This window comes from Polypterus senegalus, chromosome 12 (assembly GCF_016835505.1).
Source record: "Polypterus senegalus isolate Bchr_013 chromosome 12, ASM1683550v1, whole genome shotgun sequence".
Lineage (NCBI taxonomy): Eukaryota > Metazoa > Chordata > Cladistia > Polypteriformes > Polypteridae > Polypterus > Polypterus senegalus.
In genome coordinates, this window is record NC_053165.1 from 64,429,598 (window position 1) to 64,457,065 (window position 27,468).

A 27,468-nucleotide genomic window follows, 5' to 3' on the forward strand; every position below is an offset into this window, starting at 1 on the left:
TGGTTGGTTATTCTATGCATATGGAGGTATACATTTATGAAAATTGCTTTCTTTTAATGAATTTTAATTCTTTTCCTATCTTAACCAGGAAGACTTTGAAATTTCTGTATCGTTGAAAGACTTTGAGAACCGTACAGTTTTGTCTGAGCTATGTGAAGAAAGCCTTAATTCCTATGAGAGTACCTTGTCAGACCAGAAGAATGAGAAGGCTGTGGAAGTGGAAGATGGGCTTGATAAAAAAATTAGGAAAAAATTGACAGAGACAGGGTTATATAGGCTGGCTTCTCTGCTGCAGCTCACCGAAGAAGAAATTGGAGAAGAACTGACAAAGAGAGCCCTTGCAGTTGGCAAAGTTGAAAAGGCCTTGGAAATCCTCAGGTTTTGAACATTTTCAGAGATTGTACTTTTATTTTAATTCGTGCTGACTTTGCAGCAAGCAGCCAACAACAGTTTTAAACTCTGCTTATTGAATTTTGAAAAAGGAAAAATTAGCGTATGACTATTGCCAACAGTTATATAGTGTAGCAGGACAATTATTACTTACATCACATTAATTATTTGATAGAAGATAAACAAGACGATGAATCATTTTTTAATAGTACTGTATTTTTAAGAATAGGGCAACTGCACTGTCGAGTCAATGTGCAGTTATTGTTTACTGTTATGTTCTGCATGATATTAGTGTTCACCTTTTTGAACATGATGCTTGGGTTTCTTCAGTTTTGTTTTTAACTATATCTGTGCTTAGCTTCACTAAAAGAATGATTGGTTAAATAAAATTTCTACTGTTTTGTTGCAGCAAGATGTACCAGCATCACTGTAATATAAAGACTGGACAGGTGCTTTTTAAAGCTGCACAGAAGCTTTGTCACATGTTGGAGGCAAATGTTCCTATGATAATTCCAGAGGGGTTAAACCTTCCTGCTGTGATCAATGAACTGGCATGTCAGGCTACTACAATCTGCAGCACAGGTACCTAAAATTGCTTTGAAACAAAACACTGAAAAAATGAACAGGTATTCAAAAGTATTTAAGCTTAATTTCATGCATGTTCACTGTCACATTTCAATACTGGAGTGTACATAGCAACATACTTCTTGAGTCATAATTTGCATGGTTTCTTTATGGTTTTGATGTTAGTTTTACTGGATTTTCGGATTGTAAAATTACTGGTGTATATGTTGTGATTCCCTGTGTTAAAAGGGCTATTGAAAGTAAGAGAGTCACTTTCACAAGGTCACTTGTATTTTTTGTTCTGTGTACTTCTAAAAACAGCCATGCTAATCAGTTTAAAATGGCCTGTATTTGATATAGCGCCTAACTAGAGTTCAAGAACCCCCCTAGGTGCTTTACAACACAACAGTCATTCACCCATTCACACGCTGGTGATGATAAGCTACTATGTAGCCACAGCTGCCCTGGGGCACACGGACAGAAGTGAGGCTGCCGAACACTGGCGCCACCAATCCTTCCGACCACCACCAGCAGGCAAGGTAGGTTAAGTGTCTTGCCCAAGGACACAACAGCTGAATTCTCATGCCGGGAGCCAGGATCGAACCTGCGACCCTCCGATTGCTGGACCACCTGCTCTACCGACTGAGCTACTGACTAACTGATTATTGTACAGGTTGGTAGCTTGCTGAATGAAAAGAAAACAGATGGAACATGTCCTCCTTTTTATATTTAAGTCATGAGGCACTCTTTAACAAAACCTTTTCAAAACATGCCACTTTCTGCAAGAGATGCCATACACATTTTTGAAACAAATCTTAACAAGTCTTAAGAATACAAAAGAATTTATTTTTGCCCAACATGGGGCTGATGTCTGTCTGCCTCTTCATTAGTATTTGGGTACTATACTTTATGTATAGGGTCTCTTTCATACCATGTATCTTGGCAACTTTAAGTAATTAATGAAAAAAGTACTGTGTGTATTTCCTTAAAATACTTAGTGTTATTATTCTTTCAAAACTTGAAAGAAGGCCGCCACTACAGCATGTCCATTTGAAATCTCTCGATTAAAGGTATTAAAAGTAATAAAATGTGTTCCAAGATACAGTACCAAGTTGGAGCGTAAATGTTTTTTACTCTAACAGATATTCTATCATATGTTTTTGTAGTAGTAAAATATTATTTGATACTAAATGTGTCTGTTCATGCTTAAGGCAAATAGTAGTGCTTCTTATTGTGTGTGGTGAATCTTCCCATAAAAGTATTATGCATCTACCTAAGGCTATTGCTTATTTTGTTGACAGATATGCTGCTTGACTGCCATGAAATGTGCAAAATTACATTAGCTGCTGTAGAAGTTTATCGACAATGCCAAATAGATGATTATGGATTTATTTCCCGTGTAAGTTACAGTGATGTTAATGTTTTAATTGTTTTGAAAAGTTTTTTTTTTTTTTTATTGTTCATGCTTTCTAAATTTTATTTGTTGCAAATACCATAGCTGGTATGTTTTATTGCAGTATATTTTTGTTCTACTTAAATTATTTTACTTTAATAATTTTGATGAAGTGAATGATGGTGGCCTATAAAGGATCACATTGACATGCAATTCTTACTGTGTGTTTTTAAAAGAGTACTAAAAAACAAGAGACTTAGAAACTGCAATGTTTGTTCTGTCATAATACATACGTCCACTAACATTTAAAACATTTGAAACTAGAATGCAGTTATTTTATTGGTGCATGTATAGTAGACTGGCAAAGAGAGAGTGTGTGCTCTTCATTATTTTTTTTCTTTCTTCTGTTTGCTTTGTAACATTTACATATATGACTCAAATAATATTATAGACAATTTCTTATAAAAGCTTCTGTTTGTTTTATAGACATCTTTGGGTGCTGACCGCGATCCTTATACTGAATGGATATTTGATGATTTCTTTAATGAAGATGGGATCGTTCTTGATCCAGTGATGGTGTTACCTGTGCTGTATGAAATTTCTACTACAATTGTACCTAATTCAGGTTGTATGCTGCAAGCATCCTTAAAACCTGTGCAAGTGCTTACTTTTTTTGGTTGCTTTGTTTATTGACTTAAATGTTTTCTGGATCTTATTAAAGTTTCGTCAGGGATGCATAGTCAGTCTGACTATTAATACGTTTTACACAAGCATTAACATTGTATTAGTTTGTTTTTACAAGTTTCATTGTATAATTTTATGTTTTTTTCATCTTGTTCAAATAGTCCAAGAGAGAATGGATTAAGTAATAAGTAGAATAAGAGTCAGTGTCCATAAATTTGCTTTTAAAATCTTTGTTTATTCATGTAATTATTTTCAGTTGTTTCTGTTAAAAAATCCATTTGGCCAATATGCTCTTACTTTATTTGCAGGTAAAAAGCTTTACCCCTTAGATAGTATCTGTTTATCAAATTGTTCTTATGAAAAAGGTGAGTTTAATTGCATTTGTTTTTATAAATATATGGTTGTCTTGGATATTAAATTTAAGTGCACTATAAAGCATATTGTGGAGCATGAACTTGAATCTTAAGGTTATCACTATCAGGCTGTGTTGTTTTTTTTCTCTATACCTTATACTCAGAAAAACAATTAATTCTTTATAACTGCTACACAGAAAATTATAAATCAGTCTAATATGAATATTTTTCAAAACAAGCCTGAAGGATTCACCCTGTAAATTCAGAAGTTTTTGCTTTTCTCCTTGATAATTACTATACAAGGAGCATATCTATAAAATTAAACAGTAATGTGTTTTTGTCACTTGTGCCCTTTTTACCTTAGGAATGAATTTCCTCAAACCAGTGAAATCTCCAATGATGTCAATGATACAGAATCTCCGTGAGTGTAGTCAACTGGAACTGGCATTAAAGCTGATGGTGAATTTATATGGAACATGTTTGCAACATGTTATCTCCAACAACATGGATCTAGCACTCAGTTCAAAGGTATGTATGTGTGTATAAGTTACTAATGGAATACTTTTGATGACTTCATTCATAACATTATCAAACCTGCACACACATGCAAAGTTCTACTGTTCTAGCTAAGAGTTGCTATTCAATTTCCACTTCACATCATCAAAATGTGAGAAGAATTCTAAGTTCTGAATTAATATTTTTCTTCATTATAGCTCTTGAACTAATTTTATGTCATACAAACTACTAATTAAGTGCTCCAGTTAAAAGTAATTTTCAAAATCTGTACAATAATTTATAAACTAAAACTTCTTGATGGCTTAGTGATTGAAGTAATTTGAAATACAAGCTGTGATTTTTTTTTTTTTTTTTTTTGGGTTCCATTTTAAAGTTCAGACAGTTTTCTGAGTTTTGCACCATACTTTTTGTAAAAAATGTTTCTTCATTTAAATCTATACATTCTTAAAACTGTTTTAGCTGCATAATCAACAGACCTTAGTAGAAGATCGCAACTTTGTTACTAATATGGGAGAAATGACAGTTTCTACTATCAGAGACACTGTTCTGGCTTTACTTCACAAGGTGAGAGATGATTAAATTCTGTATACAGGGCCAAGTGGTCTAGATGCTCTACTTTTAGCATTTAAAATGAAATGTCCATTCATGGCTTTGTCCTTGCGCATTTTGTATCTTTCTATACATTTTTCTTTATATTCATTTTTTTTTAATTATATTGTATTTTGCATGTTAAACCTTTATTATCCTGTGTGTGTGTGTGTGTTAGAGTATACTGTATATATGTATGTTTTTTTCTCTGATGAGTCTGCTGTTTTAATAAACATATTTACATTTTGTTATTTTATTTAAATTGCTTGTTTTTATGGTAGGTCTTTAATTGTCGGGTAGTTGACTGCAAACTCGCCTTAGGATATTGTACCCTGTTATCCAAGAAGGACGTGTTTGAAAAACTCTGGGATGTAATTAACAACACTTGGCAAAATTACAACAAAATTTTGGTAGGTCTGTGGTATCTGTACATTACACACATATATAACACAACAAGTGGGTTCAAAGCTGTAGTTCTTTACAAATGGACATGTTCCAAAAGATACTGCAAATTCTGGTGGATATTTCACATTTTATAAGTTATTAGAATAGTTAAAAAATAAAATGTGCAACAGTTTTGGTACCTCTTTATTGCTACTCTGCGCTGTCAGTAACAATCTGCTTTTCATCCCTTCACCTCAGGTCTGTTGATTCAGGGAATGTACAGCACCATCTGAAGACTCGTTGCTTTCACGAAGTTTTCAGCCCCACGTGTGATATTACAACATTAACAATAATCTATCTGTCTATCTATCTCTGGCCACTCAATTTTGTCAACTCTTTGATCATAGACTAATCAAGAACACTCAATTACCTTTATTGCTGTTATGGAATGAAAAATGGTGACTTTAGTTTTACTTGGAATAAAATATGGACTTAGACAAGATATTTGTTAGTTAAGCTTTATTATTTAAAGCTGTAGAGCTACAAGATGAAGTACTTAATGTACACGTGCATGTGTATACACATATATGCTTTAAAAACGCATTGTTTTAATTTTTTTTTTAAATTATCGTTATCCATTTTCCCTGTGTTATTTCAGGCTGTAGCAGCAGTTGGCTGTCATCTGTCCCATTTATATAAAGAAGAGGACCAAAGCAATAAATTTGAGGCAGTAGTCATTGACGCAGAGTGGGGAATACGGCTTGGCAAGCTGGGGGTAAGTCAAAATGTGATTCTGTGGTGCGGTTCAAGAAGAGGCGATTTGTTTGACGTTAAATGCTTTAAGTCAAATAAATACTTTAAATGTAATGCAGTTTTTACTATTATTTTGATTTTGATATTTATCTGTTGGTTGTTTGATCTGTATAAATTAAAAGACAATTTTTTAAAAAATAATTCAAATTTTAGATGAAAGTATAATATGATGTAGCCAGGTTCAGTTTCTTTGCGAGTGGTATGTTCAATATGAAACAGTCAAAAGTTTAACCTTAACCTGCTTAAGGATGTGCCTGAATGTTGCATATAATTTTCCTGATCACCTACTTCAGTTTAGGGGTTGCAATCTGGTATTTGGTAAAATAGTATAAAAGATTAATTTTTAAGTTGCATATTGCTATTGGTGCTTGTCTTTTGTTAAGTGTAATTAGTACCTGTGTGTATAGCCTAATAGTTTTAATTACTGAATCCTGTTAGTATCTTAGACCTGTTAATGCTGTTAAAACGTTTTGTGTTGAGGCGCATGTGATATAAACAAATGCCATGTATTTAATTCAGTTTGCATAGTTGGTATGGTGGCTAAAATTTTAAAACAGAAAGATTTCTAGAAAATACATGCGTAAAACATGTATTTTATTTTTCTTTAAAGTTACTTACAAGTATAATCAGTGGCTGAATCTTTCTCTTTTTTTAGATTTCCTTCCAATCAGTTTTTAGACAGCATCCTGCAAAGAAGAGAGACCTAATACCAGAACTTGTAAAAAATCAAAATGTGAGATCTGAACAGATATTGCAGTACTGCAGGTAATTTTTGTCGTCGGAGTGGATTTTGTAGGGATTACTTGCATGACCCAAATATTTGTTACTAATTACTATGAAACTGATACATAGAGGTAAGTATATTTTTTGTATTTGGCAATTAGTTGAAGTAACTGCTGGTCCTTAAATATTGGTCTCTTTCTATCTTATTCCTGTTCTATTCCTTTTTGTTTGTAAACGTATACTATATTTCTTTTCCTGTGCACTTAGATAATGCAGAACCTTCCCTGGACTGTTGCATTAAGCATTGTGAAGGCTGGTGAATAAGGATCTTTAGATTATATTTTATTAAATATCTATTATAAATCATAAGGATTTACAGTTTTACTCAATTTTATTTTTTTAATATGTTGATTTACATATCAGGAAAATTATGTGTAACTTGACATCAATGATGGCATTCAGTCATTTGTCATAGAGCTGTTCATTCTTCTTGGCAAAATCCTCCAGGTCCTGTAAATCCTTGGGTTGTCTTGCATGAACTGCATGTTTCAGATCTATCCAAAGTGGCTCAATGATACTGAGTTCAGGAGACTGTGATGGCCACTCCAGCACCTTCACTATTTTCTGCTGTAGCCACTTAAGGGTCAATTTGTGCATGGGACACTTTTGAATCTCCCAACATGACAATGATCCAAAAGACAAGGCCAAGTTCTGGACTGATGAATGCAAGTTGTCCTCTGATATTTTCCAGTAGTATGCTGCATTCATCTTGCCATCAATTTTTATTAAGTTACCTGTGCCACTGTACCTCACAGAACCACAGAATATAAGACATCCACCTCCATGCTTCACAATAGGGGATATGTACTTTTTGTCATGGGCCTTGAGTTTAAGGCCGTGACCATAAAGTCAAATTTTGGTCTCATCCCTCCAAAGGACTTTGTTCCAGAACATTTGAGACTTGTCTAGATGCTGTATTGTAAGTGGGCTGTTTTGTGGCATTGACAGAGTAAAGGCTTTTTTTCTTGCAACAATGTAGCTCATCCCCCCCCCCACCCCAAGTACCTCCTTTTTGTGCATCTTAAAGTAGCAACACTACTTGTTTGCAAAGAAGCCTGTATCTCAGCTGAAGTGTCTTGTGGGTTTGTCTTGGCTTCTTGGCAAATGATCCTGGCAGATGTGGCTGCCATCTTGGTGGTTCTACCTGACTGTGACTTGTTAACAACAAAACCCCTAACTTATCAGATGTTGAACACTACACGGCAGGCATTTCCGTATCTGTGGATATTTTTTTATATCCTTTTTCTGATTATACAATTCAATAACATTTTCTCGCTGTTCCTTTTGATTGTTATTTTGCTTTCCCCATGGCTTGATATCCAGCAAAGTCAGTTCAGCTCTGCATGAATTTAAATGGACTATTTATACACAGACACTGGTTATAATCAAAAGAGTTTACAAGTGTGGACACTCTCCCTTAATTGCCCTTAATTTGAACCGGTATGTGTCAACTTGTGTGTATATTATCAGCCTCAATATACAAGGGTATGTCAACTTTTGATCTGATCCATTTGGGTGATTTCAGTAATCCTTATGATTTAAAAAGGACACGCACAATTATGTGATAATAAATTGCTTCACCTGGGCAGACTCTGTAATGGAAAGGAAAGCTTTTAGCATGATTATTTATATTTTCTTAACAATGGTCAATATTTCACAAATTCTGCCAAGGTAGGTAAACTTATGAACAGAGCTGAACATAATGTGTCTTAAACTCTAAATCCCCCTTTCAAACCTGTTTGAACTTTCTACTAAGCATTGCTTTAACATTTAATTTTTTTGTTTCTTTTTAGAACATATGATCTAGACAGTGACTCTGCATTAGTATTATATTTGGAGACTCTTCTTCTTCAAGGAATGAACCATGAGAATGTAAATAGAGGGAATACTTTGGAAAGCTCTGAGATATTAAGTCACAGCAAACTTTTGGAGAGAGCTTTTGAAATTATTCCTAGGCTGAAGAGTACCAGAAATCTGGTTCTCAGCCTGAATGCAGCCATCCACAAGGTTAGAACCTATTTAAAATATGTAAATAATTAGAACATAAAAACTAGAAAAAAACCAAGTGATAACTGCCCAATGTGTTAATAATAATCCCATCATCCATCTTCTTAACCAGTATTTTTCATAACAGTTATGTGGAGAGCTGAAGTACCAAATACAAGGCCTGGAGTTGCAGGCTGGTTTAACACACGGCATACTGAGTTTTAAAGTGACTTGTATTCAATTGTTATATTTCATAATCAGTGTAACATGCACAAGTTTTGGAAGAAGGGAAACGGTGTACCCAGAGTAATTCTGCATGTTTATAGGAAGACATTTTACAAACTCTAAAGTGACAGTGGAGGTAACTGAATCAAATTTCTCTGTAGTTAAAATTTAGCAGCTCTAAACATTGTGTCCCTGCCATTTATTAACCGTGAACTGACTATGCTACAGTATTTTTCCCCACATAGAGTTCATGAAAGAGTCAATCTAATCTTCCTCGTTATAGGTTTGATTTGATAACCTTTCATATGGTTTTAGCTGGTAGTGTGCAGCTTATAATATAGGCTAGTCCAGATCTAATTATGCAATTTTCATTACGCTATAACTTGCGTATATTACATAGAAAATCACCTGAAAAATCCTGGATCATTGAGAAGTGTGCGAACTGATGACATGAAGAATCGTCTTCGCTCTTAAATCAAAGTTATCCAGACGATCTGGATCTGCATAATTAGATCTGGACCACCCTGTATAATGTGGAAAAGAAGAAATCTTCACTACTCTTATGGGTAGATGTTTAAAATGATAGATAATTACTATTACCATGTATTTAATATGTTGTTTAATATAATATTTAATATATTCATCTTGTATGGGAAACTTGATTCTATCCATGCAACATTGAGTACAAAGCAGAAACATCAGCTGGGTGTTTTGCCAGTAGATTTCCTCATGCACACTCTTACTAGGCCTATTTAGTGTACCTAATTAACCTATCATTCACATCTTTTGAAAAGGAGGGGATTTTCTTTGAAAACTAAATTTTTAAAATTTTGGTTTTGCAGCTTAGTCCTTACAACTATGAAACAATTGAAGTAATTATCCAGGTGATGCAGATGGCAGAGGATAACACTGGAAACATGAATTTGGAACAGGTGCATATGTTGCTTTTGTTGACTGCGCTGTTGTGCAGTGCATTCAATCAACTTTAGAATATCATAAAAGTGTGAAACATTTCAGTCATATAAGCTGTATCTTGTATATGTTTTCTTTTTATTAAAATATTATTGCTCTGACCAAACAATTGTAGCTTTTCCTTACAAGTTTTAAGACATCTAAAGAAGGTTTATTAAAGTGTAGCATTCTATGTAATGGATAGAGAAGATTGCTTTCTAATTATAATAATTTATATTCTTATACCTTACAGTTTTGTTTCATTGTCCTGTTTTTGTAACTTTAGGCTTTAGGATTGTTGCAACACCTGAAGTCATACAAACGAATTTCTCCTCCTGTTGATGCAGAACACATGTACATTTTGGAGCATTCACTTGAAGTATCCACGTACTCTCAGACTAGGCTACCTTTCCATTTGATTTTATTTCAAACCAGTCACTGCTTTTGGAAGATCATATGTAAGTTTTGTGTTGTAATTTTTCATGTCAGACAAACAAAAACCGTTTGTGGCCTGATTCATTGCTTGTTGCTTCTATGGTTTCTATTCCTTGCAGCAGCTTCTTTCTTCTGTTATCTATACAATGCTGCCAGTGTTTTGCAGTTAATATACACTTAGAATTGAAAGTTTTCCTTTTGTCAAAAGCAAACAAAAATAGAGTACCATTACAAATTGATTGAGACAGGTGCAGTTGGATCATTTACAGTCAAGGGTGTTTTTTTGTCTCTGGTATTTTCATTGCCTATATAGTGGAAAAGGACAATTGAGAGAGGCTGTAATTGGAGAAGCACTACTGTATAGTGCAGGACACAAGTTAGGCTTTAAAAATACCCAGGTAATCGGGAGAATGACAATGTTATCATTATCATTGCCAACGATAACAGGTCTGCACCAACTGGAGGGCATCCAAGCCCAGTATTGGTTGTGGAACCCAAGAGATAATAACTGTTAGGGCTCCAATAAAACCTCAGAATATTGGAGACCATGAAGAGTTTGTCTAAAGTCCTCCATACCATTAGGTGGCAGAAGGGAAACTTATCTACTGTATACCTTTTCCCAATTTAGATGGCTAGGTGTCTGAGTAGTTGATCAATCCTTTAAGTGAAAACTGAGATCTGTGATTTCAGGAACTCTTGTGACAGTTTGTGAAAGCTTTTGCAGGATGACACACACAGGCTCCTTAGCCTTCTCATGAACCTGGAAGTAGTACCTGGACATATTGAACCTGTTTCAGGAAGAGAAGTAAGAGGACTTCCTCATCTTGGACAGGATGAGCTTAGAGTTGGAAGGAAAGAGTCTGACTTTCCAGACAAGTAGAAGAATATGCTAGATGAGAGTGAGTTAGAGGGAAGAGATTGAATGGAAAGAAATGTAAAAAATATCAGAAGGTAGAAGAGTGGATCTGCCTTCCTACCTAGTAAATGGATAGGGATTGCTCCTTATATACTTGGCCCCTGCATCATTTTTATCCCGTCTCCAAAACCTTGTACACTTCTTTTTTTATTGTACTGTTTTGTTGCAATAAAATAAATTTCTTTTGGCCTCCTTTGCTTTGCTTGTGTTTAGGATGACGTGTGTCTTAAATTTCAGATTGCTCAAAAATGCACTGTAATTGTGTGGCTTTCTTGAAAAGATATAATGGGGTTTGATCAAAACCATTTGCTACTGATACCCGATTAGCTTTAATTTGGAATGTCTGACTGCATGTATGGTTATGTATATATGGGTTTGTGTGTGTGTATATATGGGTTTGTGTGTGTGTATATATGTAATATATACACACACACAAACCCATATATACATAAGTATCTTCAAACACAAGAATTTTCAAAAAGAAGAAAAAATGTTTTTGATTTGGCTAATGGTAAGAGTTTTTACAATGAGGCATTATAAAAGTGTATTACTTAATGTAACATCCGTGTATTAATAGAAGTTGAAAATTTTTTTTCAGCTGTTGAAATCAGTGAAGATACATTCCCAACCTTGCTGCTCATATCCAAGCTAATGAAGGTATTTCATTACTTGTAACATTAAGTTAAATTGTTAAGATTTTATATTAGTTGGGTTTTTTAAGTTAAAAATTGACAATTTCATCACTATTGATTTTATTCACAGCAAACATTTGGGATGTAAACCCAATGCTTATTACTTTATATGGTAATAAAGATTATGTTGTTTTTCCAAGTTACAAAATAACTGCCACATTTTTGCTAATTTTCCTGATTTCTTCTTACCCTTTTTGAAAGCTGTGAAATCTTTACCGTGGTAGATAAAGAAAATTTATCAAAATGATATAAATAATTAGTATGCACATAACTGGAAATGTTTTAATCCTTATAACTAAAAAGTTTAGTTCACTTTTTAGAAGAGGCTTCTTCTAATTGATTTTTCATTTTTTACACTTTCCATAGTTTTTTTTCCAGTTTTGCTTGTAATGTGTTGTGCAAGTCATACGTTTTGAGTGCACATAGTGAAAAGAAAAAAAAAAAATTAAGATATGTTTTAATTTTCTCAAGTGTCCTGCTGAGTAACATGCAAACTTGTTTTAATCTTCAATACTGCTCTTTCTTCCCAACAGGTGTGTCTGGACAAACTTTACATGTGTGCAGTAAATCACGTATTTAAAAAGCATCTAATGCCCAAGTCTATAAAGCAGTCAAAAGAGAGAAATTGTCCTGTGCTTACCAAAGATTTGGATAAAACCATACAGACAATTAAAGGATACCTCCTGTCCATCTCCAGTCCTGAGTGGGCAGCTGCCACTTCACACACTATTGCTCAGGAGCTTCCAAATGGTAGTGTCATTGCAAAGTCTTACTTAACTTTTTAAGTTAATATAAACAACTTCCACAAAGAATTCACGTGTCTATTTTTTTAACTCTTCTATAGGACCTGATAAAACAACTGCATTAAAATTCTGCTTGCACCTTGCAGAAAAATGGATTGCAGCTTCTACACCTGAGGTTTTTCTTTCTCATTTTATTCTTTTTTACTTCACTATGATAAATTAATAAACTGTTACAGTACTCATTCTATGAAATGCATTCATTCAGTTTCAGGAGCTGTCATTCTTAACTTTTTTTTTTTTTTTTTTTATACTTTTACCTAAATTTTTTTTAGAATTAATAATCCTAAATAAGTTAAAGTTGTGGTAATTGAAGACGTATGTCTAATTTTGATATTTGTAATGTTTGTGGTACAAGTTCAGTCTTAATGTGCATGACAGTACACATAAGATTAAAAAAGACAAAAAGATTAAAATAAAGAGTTTTTAGGTATTACAAGATTAACAGTATACTTCCCTACCTAACTTAAATAATGGTCAAGAGATTTACATTTTCTTTTCCTTTAAATCTCCACAGGATAAAACACGTCCAAAAGCAGAGTTATTCTTAGAAAAAATTAAGGCCCAGTACCAAAGATCAGCAACGGAAAATGTTCTGATTGCCTTCAAGTTGAACACTCCAGAGTATCTAAAGCTTACAGCCTCCCCTGCTAAGCTTATTGTTTCACTATATGAGCATAGCAGCATCGAAAAGAGGATAAAGAATCCAACAGACAAAGATTATCCTGGTATGTATCCTGTGCCTCATTTTAAGATTTGGATACAGTGTAACAGGACTTTGTTTTTCTTGCAATTTGACACAAATTTTGCAGTTTAATAATTTAGGAACAAAAAATCTATTTACTCTATTATTGCGTCCTTTGCCTTTTAATTGTTTTGTTAGAGGTGAATGTGTGTTTATACCCCAGGAGTCATTAATGTTTTACTTGTTTGTTCTCCGTTTCTTGCTGCCTTTATTTAAAGCTGTTATTTTATAGATTGTTTGGGTCATTATTCTCTTGTGTATGTACACCTGGTGACAGTAGTTGTTACCACTGGAAAACAAAACAGGTCTGTTCTAAGGCTTTAGTGTTCTATTGGGAGCTATCCATATACTATATTGGGCACTCTCAGTACTTAGTTAAAGGATTTGGATATCTCATGGTAAAACTGATATCCTTCCATTTTGATTAGTTAATTGAAACTGCATTCTTAATTAAAACTTGAATGAATTAAATTACATGCATTTTAATGCTTCTTGACCGAAAATGAAATAAACCAACAAACTGGTCCTAGTCCCAAAATCTCAAAAGTTTGTAGGGAAGGTTGCAAAGAGTAAATTGTGTATATTTCGCTCATTTTTGTAACTTAAAAAGTGGTGAACAATTCCATTTTTTCAGATATTCATGCTGCTGCAAAGGAGATTGCCCAGATGAACAATGTGGACTTGTCAAAGATCAGAGATGTGTTATTGGAGAAATGGCTGTGCCGAAGTACTCCTCTTGTAACGGATGTGAGTGCCAGTAGATTTGTTTGTGGTTCTTTAAATTGGGAAGTGGCTTGGTTTTTGAATGCAAAACAGAGTGGTAGCTAGCACAGCATGTCTGGAAAAGTGTCTGTATTTTGTGTTTAATCTTATTTTTTTTTATTTTCCCTTATTTAAGAAATTGATTATGTTTTTCATCAATATATTGTGTAGTTGAAAATGCAGTATAGTGAAGGTTAAAAAAAACGCTAGCAATCTTTCATTATAAATTTTACAAAGCAACAACAAATCATTTTCAATTTATAACAGGTGGCAATTTTATCAGGTCCTCTTTTTATTCCAGGTACTGCATAGTCAGCTACATTATCATGTACAATATGCATGTTTCATTGTATTGGCTACAGAATAATACCTTTATATGTATATTGTAAGCTGGAGGGGTGATCGCACCCCAAGAAGACACAGACACCCCTGGGAAAACCCCTGAAACACAGTCTACCTTCACATTGCTCCTTACCCTTCTCTTGCTCTATAACATGTAATAAAGCTCTCGCGCGGTACTCCGCTTACTTAAAAGCCTTGTGCAGCGCCTGTCAGATTTGGAATTGATGGTTTTGCTTTTATCTCTCTCTCTTTCTCTCTCTGACATTCTGTTCACCTAGCGGAACTGTCATCTCTGACTTGTCATGGGAGCATGTTTAAGCTTTTGAAAAAGAAACAAATGTTTGTTTGCAGTGTTTGAATAAAATTCCTGCTCTCTACAACCTCCTGTGTGTCTCTGTGCAAATCTGTGACCCAAGCGTGACAATATTGAGAATAGGGCCTCTGCTGGGATTTTTATACAGTTAAGGTGTAATAGGTGTACTGAAAATGGACCATCACTTGCTAACTTGCTAACGGACCATTATTTGCTAACTTATTTCCAAAACACCACACAAAAAATGGAGGATTTTGAAAGTAGTGTAGTCACAATATCTTGATAGGTGAACAGCACAACCCAGGGCAGCTGGATTATCTTACATTAAAGTAAAGCATGTTACAGAGCGTTTGAGTTTTCAGACATGACCCCTCCCTGGTTGATTTATAGTGCAACTGTACAGTTTGTAATAAATAAATAGGCACAGCCATGCAGTAGGTAGTGTCTTATTTTCCTTCAACTTGTTTTTTCTCAGTTGTCTCTTTACAACATACACAAGTAACACCAAATTACTGGAGAAATCTTCAAAAGCACTTGCTCTTATTCGACCAAAATCTTGCATTAACTAGTAAAGATGTATTTTCCTTTAGAAAATTTAACCACACTATATCTGTTTGCTTTTATTCTACGTGGCATTGCATTCTTTTTTCCATGTTTTTAATTGCTTACAAAGACCCATTATTAATTCCTGTGAGATTTTTTTTTTTTTTTATCTCCGCTGCCAATTAGTTTAGGAGTCAAGGGATAGATGGTCCTTGTGGAAATGGTGCTTCTCTGGGTGCTTTTGAATGCATAGTTTACTGTGTAGAATGGGGGTGCCAATATTGTACATGCATTTAGTGCAACATGCAATGGGTTTTGAATCTTGTTTTCAATTTTTTCTTTTTCAGTCTAGTGTTTACAGGTCATGTCTAACAGAAGTCTTGTTTTAAATTTACTTATTTTTCTCAAGAATTGGTGTCCAGTCAAATCACTAGTTGATATATAGTACTAATGTATCCTTATTCAGTTAAAATGTAATAACTCCACAAGAAATGTTCCTGTTTAGATACTAAAAGAAAATGTTTTAATTAATAAGATTGCTACCTCATCTAAAATTATGAGCATAACAAAGCTAAGTATTAGTTTAGTTATTATTTTTTCCCCTTTTATGTTGAAGTGGTTTAAATTCCCAGAATGTTGCGGTATACACCTTACTTTGTCTCCAGAGAATTTATGAATGTTTCGTTGTTGCATGCAAAATAGATTTTTCTGTATGTAATTGCTCTTGTGTCTGTGTTTGTTTAGGAAAATAAGGCCCAGGAGTTTCTTTCTGACATGCAAGAAGACCCAGAGCTTATGAGGTAACGTGACTGTCATTATTAGGATCATTTTTAATATTTTTTGTCTTTTAAAAGAAGAATGCTTACAACAGACACTTGAAGCTGCCCCGTTTATTTGGAAATGCCTCATTCATTCTGTTTTACTGCTTTTGTTTTCTAGTCTTTATTTTTCAATCTAATTTCTTTATTTAAAGAAGATTTATTTTATCATTTGGTTATTTTTTATTTATTGAAAGATTTAGGTCTATGACTATAGTACTTCTGTTTGCACATAAATTTCATGACTGTCCTATGATAACAGACCTAGTTTCTCTGAAAATTCAAATAGATCTGAAGTTTTGGTCTTTTACAAGTGTATAGTTGAGGAATCCTGTCTGTCACCTCCAAGTAAATTATTATACACCTTTTTCATGAACAACAACCTCTGCAACTACAGCCTTCCTTTTAACAAAAGTTAAATTTTTATAGACTATGCCATTTTCACATGTATCTGAAGATGGCATTTTACATTTTTATGTATTGCATGAAATTTGTATTGTTGAACCTGCAGTACCTCTTATTTATATTTTAATGCAAGAAACTGAGATTTTTTTTTATTCTTTATAGAGTGATATTTCTCCTTCAGACATACAGCATGGATCACAGTGCAAGGATGTTATATGCTATTGCCACTGCTGAAATGTCCGTAAGTTATGTCAGGCATAAGTAAAGATTAAAACCGGTTCAAGTTAAAATTAAGTAATAGAAATTTGATAAATATTTATTTCTTTTTTTCTCTCTTTCTTGAAGCCCATTAGTTCATCTAGTGTACGGCTTGCATTCTCCCACAAAAGTCGTGCTTTATTCTGCCTGCTGCAGATCGCAGATGAGGACACAGTTGTTATGCTTGTTAAAACTCCAATTGAAAAAGTCAAGTAAGGTCATAGACCTCATCAGATTTTTATATAATCGGAGTATTGTGATGTCTTGTTTTTTTACATTTGCTTTTCTGGTTGCAAAATAAAATGTGTATACAGTATATTAATATTAAGTATTAATTAAAACAAATTAGATTTACTTTTAAATAGGTATTACTTGAAATGCTGCATTTATCTCGCCGAGTTTGAAGCCCTGAATATCCCCTACACAGTTGAGTCATTTCACAGCAGTCTTAAGGAAGGCATGATCAAGGGCTTGTGGAAAAATCATAGCCATGAGCCCAGGGTGAGTTAAATCTCTGCTCTTCCAAAAAAAAAAAAACTACTAGTAAATACTTTATTTAAAATCGGTTTCAGTGATCAGATAATTCCCTGAAGTAGCAGGGCAAGTTCAGTTTTGCTATTAAGAATTTCATGCCTAGCCCATGTTAGATTTCTGTAATGTTTAAGATGTTAACTACTCAGCACTAGCATTTCTTAATGTTTGTGTATGTACTGTACCTTATTAGTCTGCACATTTTACAGTGCTTGGAGCCTGCGCTCAGTTAAGAACATTATACAGTATTAAATTAAATTTGCATGTTCACTGAATCTTTTAATTTCTATAATGTGCTTTGTCTCACACAGAAATAACTCTGTAACAAATTAGTAAATATTAGATTTTTCCAGTTGCTTGTACACATGGGAAAAATTAAGCTCTGAAATGTAATTATATATATATATATATATATATATATATATATATATATATATATATATATATATATATATATATATATATATATATATATAGTGTAATATAAAATAAACATTATTTTTGGTTCTAGGCTGTAAGACTGGTTACAGAGCTGTGTTTGGAGTACCAGGTGTATGATTCACAACTCTGGAATGGCATTCTACAGAAACTGCTAAGTTTCAACATGGTATGTGATTAGCTCCCAATGTGCTGCTCACAAAAGCACTTTGATTTTCTGTATACTTATTGTATGCCATACTTTTCGTAAATGTTCCAAACTTTTACCAGTTTTTAGTTGTAAATGTTTCTTTACATACATCATAATATTCTCAGTCTGTTTATTTCTGCAGGACTTTGTTTTGTGCAGTGTTTAATAGGTTATCTCCTCATTTGTATACATCATAGTAAAATTGTTTGTCTTAACAGAACAGTTACATCAAGAAGGTCTTGGTAGCTATAACTGCTGTCCACTCACTGTGGCAGGCAAGTATTTATATTTTCAATATGTCTCCATGCACTCTAAGTTCCTTATATTTTTTGCTAAACTTAACATTTTTCTAATGTGAAATATCAGGTTGTTTTGTGTTTTGCATACTTAAATGCTGCTTTTTTCACTTGTCTTTAACTTAACTTTTGCCTTACCATTTGCAGATTTGTTTTTTGATTCCACTTTATTACCACAAAAAATGGATTGTAACTTAAATCCGCTTTTTTCAAAACTTCCACATTATTTTCCTGCTTTGTAATATTATCATGCTTTTTGGGCTAGTTATGTATTTTAAAATATTTTCAACATTACTGAAATTTTATCATTTACCTGGTGCAGCATTAGTGAACCACACAATGATCAGTGGTGAATTTCCAGCCAACATAACCTCTTGATAACATATATAATAAGAGAAAAACAAAAGTGCACCTGTCTCTCCTAAACCTAGAGTATACATTTTCAGACACATTTGTTCACATAAACTATTATTGAGTAAGGTTGCTGTTAAAATTAATTTATATTAATTTCAGTCAAATTTACATTTCACATATATCATGGGCATAAGAGAAGTAGTACCATAACAGTTCCAGACACATGTTTAAATATATTAAATATTTCTTATTTCCTACTCTTTGTATTTTGACAGTATTGCCTTGTATATTTGCTTGTTTGAGATTTAAGCTAACTGCATGTATGTGTGTTGTTCTCCCATACTCCCTCCCTTTTGTTTTCCTGTATCAATTAATAGATTCCCAGTTTCCACAGAGCTTGGAGAAGTGTTATTCTTACACCCTTTCTGTCAGGTATTTGCTTATAAGGGTTTTCTGCAACATTCTGCTGAAATGTTATTTTTAGTTCCATATTTTTTATAATACATAGAGGTTGCTTAACTTAAGTTCCAGACTGTTCTCTTTATTGATTTTTTTTAAATCAAAGACACTGAAGAAGAACATTTAGCTTTAAGAGCACCCATCTTTTTGTCTACTAAAAGCTTAGAAAACTTATTTTGTGTGTTGGTCAGTATAATTAATATAGATTTCTTATTTTGGAATGTGTTTAAGAATCCTGTGAATGGCCAGAAAAACATTAAGACTATCTCTTCCCCCATTTTTCTAGCATCAGATCCAACAAACCCTAAACATATGCAAATGTACTGTGACACATTTGTTCTGCTTTTGAAGTAAGTTTACTTTTTAATTACTTTGTATTCATGTGCTTGTAGGTACACATTTTACTTGTTCTGCTTGAAAGATAACACTTTATTTTATTAAACATAATATTGTCACAGCAGAGGGACTTAGACTTGTTTCTGAGTGGCTGAAGGCCATAATGGCTAAAGGAGGATAAGACACAATATCCCACCTGGGACTGGGTATCTCTGTTGGATAAATAAAAAATATTTACTTAATTACAGTGCATAGGGATTATAATTGAGGCCTTAACAAGACCAAGAGCAAACGATGACTGTCTAAGGATCTCTGCTGTCCTTAAGCTTTTAACTTCTAACATGTCCTCTGATATTAAAACAGTTTGTTACTTTTAGTTGAAGGAACAATGTGTTTGACTTTTCTACTGTTTCAAGGTCAAGTTTATTATGTTTATAGAGTACATATATAACCCAACTATTAATTAACAATAACAAAATTTATTACTGTAATTTGTCACACTAAACTGGTAAGCTCTCCATCTTAGTGCAGTTAATGTTTAGGTAATATTTATCTACTAAGTGTAATGTTTGATTTTCTTTCAAATGCTGCAGACATGCATGTAATGATGGGACTTCAAATTGTATTGGTTTTAGTAAATATGACTGTATGAATGAGTGTGCCCTACAGTGGGTTGTTTTACTCACTGCAACTCTGCAGTTAAGAAAAAAGTTGAGAAATTAAATAATGAATATACAGGTAGATATAACCTTCTTTGGACCAATGACCCCTTAATATGCTATCTGAAATAAAGTTTTATGTTTGTTTTAAATGAGTGTCTTAACTAGAAAATTTAGGAGTGTTTTTGTATTCTCCATGTAGTGGAAGAATGTTTAATTACATTCTTAGTATTTATGCATAATATGAAAAAACATTTTTTGTTGGTATTTCACCAGCGACTTCATATATGTTCTCCCAACCTGTTCTTATTATAGGTTTCTTTTATGAATCACGGTGGCTTCTTAATTTTTATTGAATATTGTCATGTTGAATATCTGTTATAAAGCTGGCCAGATTCTCACTGTCCGCACTCATTACTATAAAGTGTGATTACAACTCTTTCTAACTTTGTTTTAATTAAGGTTATATGTGAAAATACAGTGTCATTATTGTCTTGTGTACAGTGAAATTCTTACTTGCATGTACTAATCAAAATGCAGTGTGTTGCCACATTTGAGTGCCGTAAGTAATTGGTAAAATGAACTTACATCAAATCTTATGTCTTCTTTACCTTAAATAATCACCTTAACAGGCAGATTGTAAGAATTTTATCTCTAGTTGCCTCCTGTTATTTAGTCAAAGAAATGTTTTGTTTATTCTCAAGGTGCCCAATTCTTGCTGAGTTGGACATGATTGCTGTTGCGAAACATTTTGCTCAGCTAGACCTGTTAGGTTTCACGCTTGGATCACTGTTGCTCATTCCCATATCAGAGAAAAGAGAGCAGCAAATTCAGGTAACTGCTGTTGTTGTCTCCAATGTAGTAATGTATTGTAAACGTTTGACAACTTAAACTTCTTCATATTTAAATATGTATTTAAAACGTAAAAATTCTTTCAAGGATACTGAGTAAAAACACAAAACCTGGAAAGTAGAGTGACATAAAAGCTAAGCTTTATCAAGCCATTTAGGCAAGCATTTAGGTTTAACATAATTGAATTAAAATTCCCGAGGTACAACTTGCAGCTTCATTACTGGGTAACTATTTCTGAAAATTATAATTAATTAATTAATTATCATCAACTATATTTATTCTATTCATTTAGTTACTTCTGTCATGTCCCTTTTTATTTTTGTTAAATTGAAAATGTTTGAATTAGAAAGATACAGGTATTGTACTTGGTTCCAGTAATGAGCCTTTCAAGGCCTCACTTTTTGCTATTCCAAATTTAGAAATACAGTCTAGCTTATTAATAATCCATTTTTTCTGTTTATTTCAATTCTCTACTGTCTGCATTGAATTCTTACCCTATGTGTCCTTTTTATATTAAAAACCCATACATTTTTTTTTCTTTTTCATTTTTAGGCATTTCTATCCTCCTGTAACATTGTAAATGTTCTTAATGACGTAGATCAATGTATGAATGCCAGAGAGGTTGGCATATTTGCGGATAAGGTAATTATGGTACACTGGTAAAAGCATCAACAACATCTACTTAAGAATTATTAAGCAGTATTTTTGTAATAATTACAGAATAATCATTACAATTCTGTTATATTTTAGATAAAAGATTTGGTCCTGGAATTTATTTACAAAAATGAATTATTTGAGAAAGTTCTGAACCCCAAGGTTTTTCTACTGTTAAAACAATCCATTATTAAATCTGATCATATGAAGGATCTGGTAACGTACCTGGTAAACAACAACTGGTAAGTTTCTCAAGAATGATTTTGTTGCATATAACTTTATTATATTGAACAGTGTTAAGTATGTTAATTTAATTGTTGTGGAGTGAAAGAACCAAGAGCAATCCTAAATTAAGGTGTAGGTTTTTGTATTTAAGTACAGATAACTAAAAAAATTCTCTGGGAGACATTTTCTAGTATTAAGCTTTATACTAGTTTGCTTTTGATAAATAACAGATGTGTAACAGTCAAATTCCAAAAGTAAAAAATTAACTTTTAATTCTACATTATTTTTGTGAGAGCAGTCCATAACCTCCATATAAAAATTTTGCAACAAAAATGTCAGTCAGTCAGTCATCATTGTCCAACCCGCTATATCTTAACACAGGATCATGGGAGTCTGCTGGAACCAGTCCCAGCAAGGCAGGAACAAACCTCGAGCAGGGTGCCAGCCCACCGCAGGGCACACACACACACCCACCCACCCACATACCAGGCACACACTTGGGGCAATTTAGAATCGCCAATGCACCTAACCTGCATGTCTTTGGACTGTGGGAGGGAACCGGAGCACCCAGAGGAATCCCACGCAGACACAGGGAGAACATGCAAACTCCACACAGGGAGGACCCGGGAAGCGAACCCAGGTCTCCTTACTGCGAGGCAGCAGTGCTACCACTGCGCCACGATGCTGCCTCTGCAACAAAAATGTAAATATATAATTAATGATTCATATTAAATTATTTAAAAATGGTGTATTTTAGTGTAAAAATTCTTTGTAAACTGTGTTGCACAAATCTTGGTGTACAGTTCACTTATCTCCTTTGTGTCTTTGAATTATATGGTACATAGTCTTAATCAATTGGTTATGTTTAACTGTTGTGACTGCTTAAAAAACAACAACAACCAACAATTAACACATTAGAAGCTTAAAAATCAAGAAACCTCCCAATAATCAATAAGAAGCAGTTATTATTTGTTTGCATGTAACTACACAAAGGATAATGGGAAATCTGAATTGTACAAATCAGTATTAGAAGAAAATGTATCTTCTGTGTAATCTTTCAAATATTAAGGGATCGGAACACTATTGCAATGTTCTGTCTTTCACAGCTCAGAAGATGCTGCCTCAATTATAATTGATTATTATAGGTACAGGGGAAAACCACTTTTATCAACCCTAACTACACAGGATATTTTAAAGGTATGTGGTGGTTTTATAAACTGACTATTCTCAACAGTTAACATCTAGAAAAAAAATTTAAAAGTTTAAATTGTTGTGCTTAATGTAAAAGTCTTAATTCCCTATCTTCATGTTGGTCAGATCAGCAAGTAAGAATTTCATTGTGTACATCTCTTGAAACAGTAATTTTTAACATAGCATTTTACGTTAAATATTCTAAACTTCACTATAATTTCTGAGTAGCAAAAGATTAGTTGCATTGCTGCATAGGGTGAAATTTGAATGTCATCATTTTACCTCAGAATTGTGGTGAGTTTAATGAAGTGTTAACTGGGCTTGTGAAAGAAGGAGACTAACTGAAAGGGGTAAATTTGTTTACCATGCATCAGTGTTTTGTCATTGTAGGGTCCTAGGGTGACCCTATTCCTCTTTATACTTTATATTACTTAGAACTTAACAGAATTACCTAAATCTCATACTCTTGCCATACTGTAAGAGTTGACTTATACTGTAGTTCTCCCTACCTTTTCTTTTACATTACATAATCCCAGGCAACAAGATAGTATACTAGAAAGAAAAAATTCACTTTTATTCCTGTGTTATAGATAATATGTCTAACATGATGAACAAAGTGCAAATGTATGTGTTTGAAAAATAATAAAAATTTCGGTAATAATCACTTTATCTTGCTTAGACTACCAGGTGGCAGTCTGTCTTGGTATGGTCCAATGTGGTCCAGCATGAACCTTGATCCAGCATTCTATCTGTATAGGGCAACATCAGAAATGGCCTCTCCACAGGTTGGAAAATGCGAGAGAAAGAAACATGCAATCCTCTACTTCATTATGGTTCTGTAGCCTCTGACACACCTCCTGAGCACCTGCCAGTGTGGGGACAGAATTTACTCATGTAACTGCTTAAGCAGATTTAGCCCCAATTCCAGCCCATAGAGCTCATTGTAGAAGGTGTGCCACAAATTGTACAAGCTGTCACAGCTTATCAGTATTCCCCCAGGCTAGCTGAGCAGTCAGCTTTAAGAGATTTTTTTTCTTAACTAGTTTTAACCTGTAGTAAGTGGAATTTGTTTCTAAAGTATTTTGTATATATTTTTATCGTAACATTATGTCTGACTCATGACAATCAATATTGCTTGTGAGAGTACTGATTTTTTTTTTTCTTTAATGAGCAGCTTAGAATTTGCTGTTAGATCAGCAATGCAAGACACACAATTTAAGTAATTAAGGTATCACTACAATCATAACCTGATTTTGTTTTTTTTTTTGTTTTTGCATCTTCACAGGAATTTAATGGAGACTCAACGCCAAATGGATTAGCTTAATTTTTCTATAAGATCTTTTATCTACTTCTTTCAAAGGCAAGATGTGAGGTCATGCTTTCTTCCCTAAAAATATGAAGGTTTACTCTGTCAGCTGCTGCAATTCATCTATATAAAGTATTCAGTATCAAGAATTTCAGTCTGATTTGACTAACTCCTTCATGGATCACTTGCATATGGAAACTTGGTTGACATATAAAATGTAATTTGAATACCCTTGTTGAAAGCCTTTCACAGTATCTCACCGTTTTAACACATAATGGTCTGCAAGTCTAATTTATGTTCTGCTTTTCTTTTTGTACATATGTACAATAAATTAGTTATGTTTTCAAATCTTTTGTATGTCCCTAAATAAATATTACTATGGCATATGTGTTTGATTCACTGAAGAAAATAGTTATGTTAATGTGTCAACACAAATTCTGCTGAGGAGAATATGGGGGTAAGATTTAGGTTAGCAAATGAGCACTACAGTCATTCAATTTTGAATGTTATTTGTTTAATGCATTTTTAACATTTGCTGTCGGTATTTGTGGTTGTCTATACAAAATGTTAATTTGCCTATAGTTTTAGTAGTTTAGAATTAATTTTCTATGTTAGTGTAACAAGTTAAAAGTGAAAATTGTGTAAATTACTATTTTTATATTTTCTTGAAAAAAATGAAAGCTTTCTAAAATAAAATATGGTAAGCATAGAATGTGCATTTACTCAGTTAAAATAAAGTTTGCATGTTTGTTTCTTGATATTTAATGTATAAAATTATATTTTTTCTTTAACATTGTTTACTTAGATCATTTTCCTTAACAGATGTTTTAGTCACTTCCTTAAATGTTTTCTACCTAAAATACTATATACAAGTATGTTATAAAGGTAAGTCAGTGATTATTGATTATATATAATGTTTAATGCGTAAATTGGTTTTCAAATGGGATAAGGCACACGTGCTTTTAATCTCTGTATAGCTAATTCCCCTCCAACTACCGTTGTTCATGTATTTATCTATTATATGGTCACTTTTATATCTTTTTGTCTATTGAGATAGGTGTAACTCCCACAATCCAGAATTAAATAAGCAAGTTAGAAAATGGAAGAATATGAATGAATATAAAATATTTTATCAAATTTATTCTGAGCAAAGATAACGGGGAACTGGAGCCTATCCTAGAAGCACTAGAAACAAGTTTCAGGAGACGATGCAGCTGGCACATTTTCCACATGTTTTGCTGAGTTTTCCTTAGGATAATCTAGTTGTCCATTTTTGCATCAAATTAGTGCAGTGCCAAGATTTAATATTATTTGTCTGTGCGTTTGTACTGTATATAAAAACTATCATAAATGTGTACTATATATAATAGATATCTACAATGCATAGTTTACTGTTTATTTTTTGTCCAGTTCAGTTCCTTACGTGGTGGTATTCTTTTATCTTTTTAAACATTGTATATAAATTAATCTGAAATAGCACTCAAGGTTGTTGGCCAATGTGAGCATTTATTTATTTTACATAGTTATATCACAGTAGCTATTTTGTATACTATATAGATATTGTTCCTTATTCATAATTATTTAATTACATTTAAGCAGTATTATTTATGCACAGTATATCTCAAGTCTTAAGTATAGAATTGATAGAAGCAAGCAATAAATGAGCATTTCAGAGTGAACAATATCTCCAAATCCACAGTCTGGTTTTTGTTCTTCTTTTACCACTCACCCAGATATTTTCTGTTTTCTCCAAATTTGATTGTTATGTTGGCATCGTGGAGCAAGTGTTTACTTGTTCATCACTCATTTCAGCTTCTTTGCCTGTTATTTTGTTAAATAGATTTTTAAATAATCCACTAAATGAAGGACTTGAGAAGTAATACACAACAGGGTTTAGTACACTGTTAAAGTAAGTGAAGCATACTGAGGTGTAGAAAGCCAGATTGGCTTGTCGAAAGTAACTGCATTCAGAGTACTGAGCTTTCAGGATCCACACAGAGATTCTTGACATGCTGCTTGGAAAGAAACAAATGGCAAACACAATAGCAACTGCCATAACAAACTGTACAGCTCTCTTTATTTTGCCATGTTTGTCTATTGTTTTGCTTCTCAGCTGCCATGTAATACGGATGGTACTGTAGCTTATGATGCACACAGGTACAAGAAACTGAATCACATAAAAAGCGTTGTGCCATGTTGCTGTAGGGTTGGTGCCTGGACAGATGTTGAAACTTTCACACTGTGTCTTGTTGTTTTGGATGAAAAAGTGGGGCTCTCCGAGTAGGTAAGCAGTCATTGCCACGATGAGCAACCACAAGCCGCAGGAAGCAAGCACAGCTTGCTTAAGACTTATCTTGTTGATTTTATTTAGTGGGTGTACAATTTTTAAGTAGCGATCCACTGCAACAGCTGTAAGAAAAAAAATACCAGCAGCTCTGTTTGCTGCAAGCATGAAGAGCAAAATCCGACAAGGTATGTCACCATACACCCAGTTTTTCCCTCTCATGTAGTAATCAGTACGGAAAGGAAGACAGAACATTACCACTGTGTCTGCCATTGCAAGGTTTAGGAGGTAAATGCTGTTTGGTTTCCAGGTTTTCATGTGAAAGAAAAACATCCATAAACCCACACTATTACCAATTAGCCCTAAAACAAACTCTGCAATTAGCACAGGCGGCAAGACAGTGTCCAGTACTGCTTCTGGAAACACACAGCACGAACCGTTTTCCATCTCAGAATTAATTGAAAGCAAATATGTCTTGTTCCTCTGCTTTTTATATTCTGTTTTGACTTTAAAATTGGAACCACCCTGCTTTGATTTTTTTTCCCATTTGCTTCTCAGGCTATGAGTGTCTACAGAGGTTTAACAGATTTCCTTCTCTACAGTAGTGCATGCAAATAATAAAGGTGTTGGAAAAAAACAGAAATGTATTCCCAGTTTACAAAAAGCTATCCAAAAGGGGAATATAGAATCCCTTGGCACTTTTGTTACAAATATATGAACTTTTTTTTGGATGATAAAAAGCTAAGCAAAATGTTTAAAGAAAAAAAAAAAAAAAAGTCTGCAGTTCTCATCATACAAGCACACACAAAGTTATGACTTCGCCTTATGGTCTCCCTTTCATCATTTTGTAATGTGGGGCTTTCATTTTTCAATGGTGATTTGTTTATATCATAGTCTGCTTGTTATTCCAACCACTTTAATCCAGGAATGACATGGGTGTTTCAGGCCATTTAAACATTCAACTTTTTTTTACGTATATTAATCAGAAGCCATTGTTCATTCATTAAGTTTGGTATATAGTTTTTTTCTTTATT

At 33.5% G+C, this 27,468-nt stretch overlaps 2 protein-coding genes across 3 annotated transcripts in view; one reads left to right on the forward strand and one right to left on the reverse strand.

Moving 5' to 3' along the window:
* kntc1 (kinetochore associated 1) overlaps positions 1-24,534 on the forward strand; it is a 58,630-nt gene extending 34,096 nt beyond the window's left edge. For both annotated transcript variants that reach the window (XM_039771938.1, XM_039771939.1), the window contains 31 exons: positions 89-378; positions 800-972; positions 2,256-2,353; positions 2,834-2,972; positions 3,340-3,396; positions 3,749-3,912; positions 4,360-4,464; positions 4,770-4,898; positions 5,531-5,647; positions 6,341-6,450; positions 8,262-8,475; positions 9,522-9,611; positions 9,917-10,088; positions 11,580-11,638; positions 12,207-12,423; positions 12,518-12,591; positions 12,991-13,201; positions 13,853-13,965; positions 15,923-15,978; positions 16,564-16,642; positions 16,747-16,871; positions 17,025-17,160; positions 17,702-17,797; positions 18,037-18,093; positions 18,846-18,900; positions 19,214-19,277; positions 20,627-20,756; positions 21,327-21,416; positions 21,525-21,670; positions 22,760-22,850; positions 24,130-24,534. In XM_039771938.1, coding sequence (XP_039627872.1) covers positions 89-378; positions 800-972; positions 2,256-2,353; positions 2,834-2,972; positions 3,340-3,396; positions 3,749-3,912; positions 4,360-4,464; positions 4,770-4,898; positions 5,531-5,647; positions 6,341-6,450; positions 8,262-8,475; positions 9,522-9,611; positions 9,917-10,088; positions 11,580-11,638; positions 12,207-12,423; positions 12,518-12,591; positions 12,991-13,201; positions 13,853-13,965; positions 15,923-15,978; positions 16,564-16,642; positions 16,747-16,871; positions 17,025-17,160; positions 17,702-17,797; positions 18,037-18,093; positions 18,846-18,900; positions 19,214-19,277; positions 20,627-20,756; positions 21,327-21,416; positions 21,525-21,670; positions 22,760-22,850; positions 24,130-24,168 — 3,696 coding nt within the window. In that variant the 3' untranslated portion in view covers positions 24,169-24,534. The remainder of the gene's footprint in view (positions 1-88; positions 379-799; positions 973-2,255; positions 2,354-2,833; positions 2,973-3,339; positions 3,397-3,748; positions 3,913-4,359; positions 4,465-4,769; positions 4,899-5,530; positions 5,648-6,340; positions 6,451-8,261; positions 8,476-9,521; positions 9,612-9,916; positions 10,089-11,579; positions 11,639-12,206; positions 12,424-12,517; positions 12,592-12,990; positions 13,202-13,852; positions 13,966-15,922; positions 15,979-16,563; positions 16,643-16,746; positions 16,872-17,024; positions 17,161-17,701; positions 17,798-18,036; positions 18,094-18,845; positions 18,901-19,213; positions 19,278-20,626; positions 20,757-21,326; positions 21,417-21,524; positions 21,671-22,759; positions 22,851-24,129) is intronic.
* Positions 24,535-25,912: 1,378 nt separating this feature from the next.
* LOC120540487 (hydroxycarboxylic acid receptor 2-like) lies at positions 25,913-26,881 on the reverse strand. The gene has a single exon (XM_039771325.1). The coding sequence runs from the start codon at positions 26,879-26,881 to the stop codon at positions 25,913-25,915; it is 969 nt and encodes a 322-aa protein (XP_039627259.1).
* Positions 26,882-27,468: the final 587 nt, after the last annotated feature.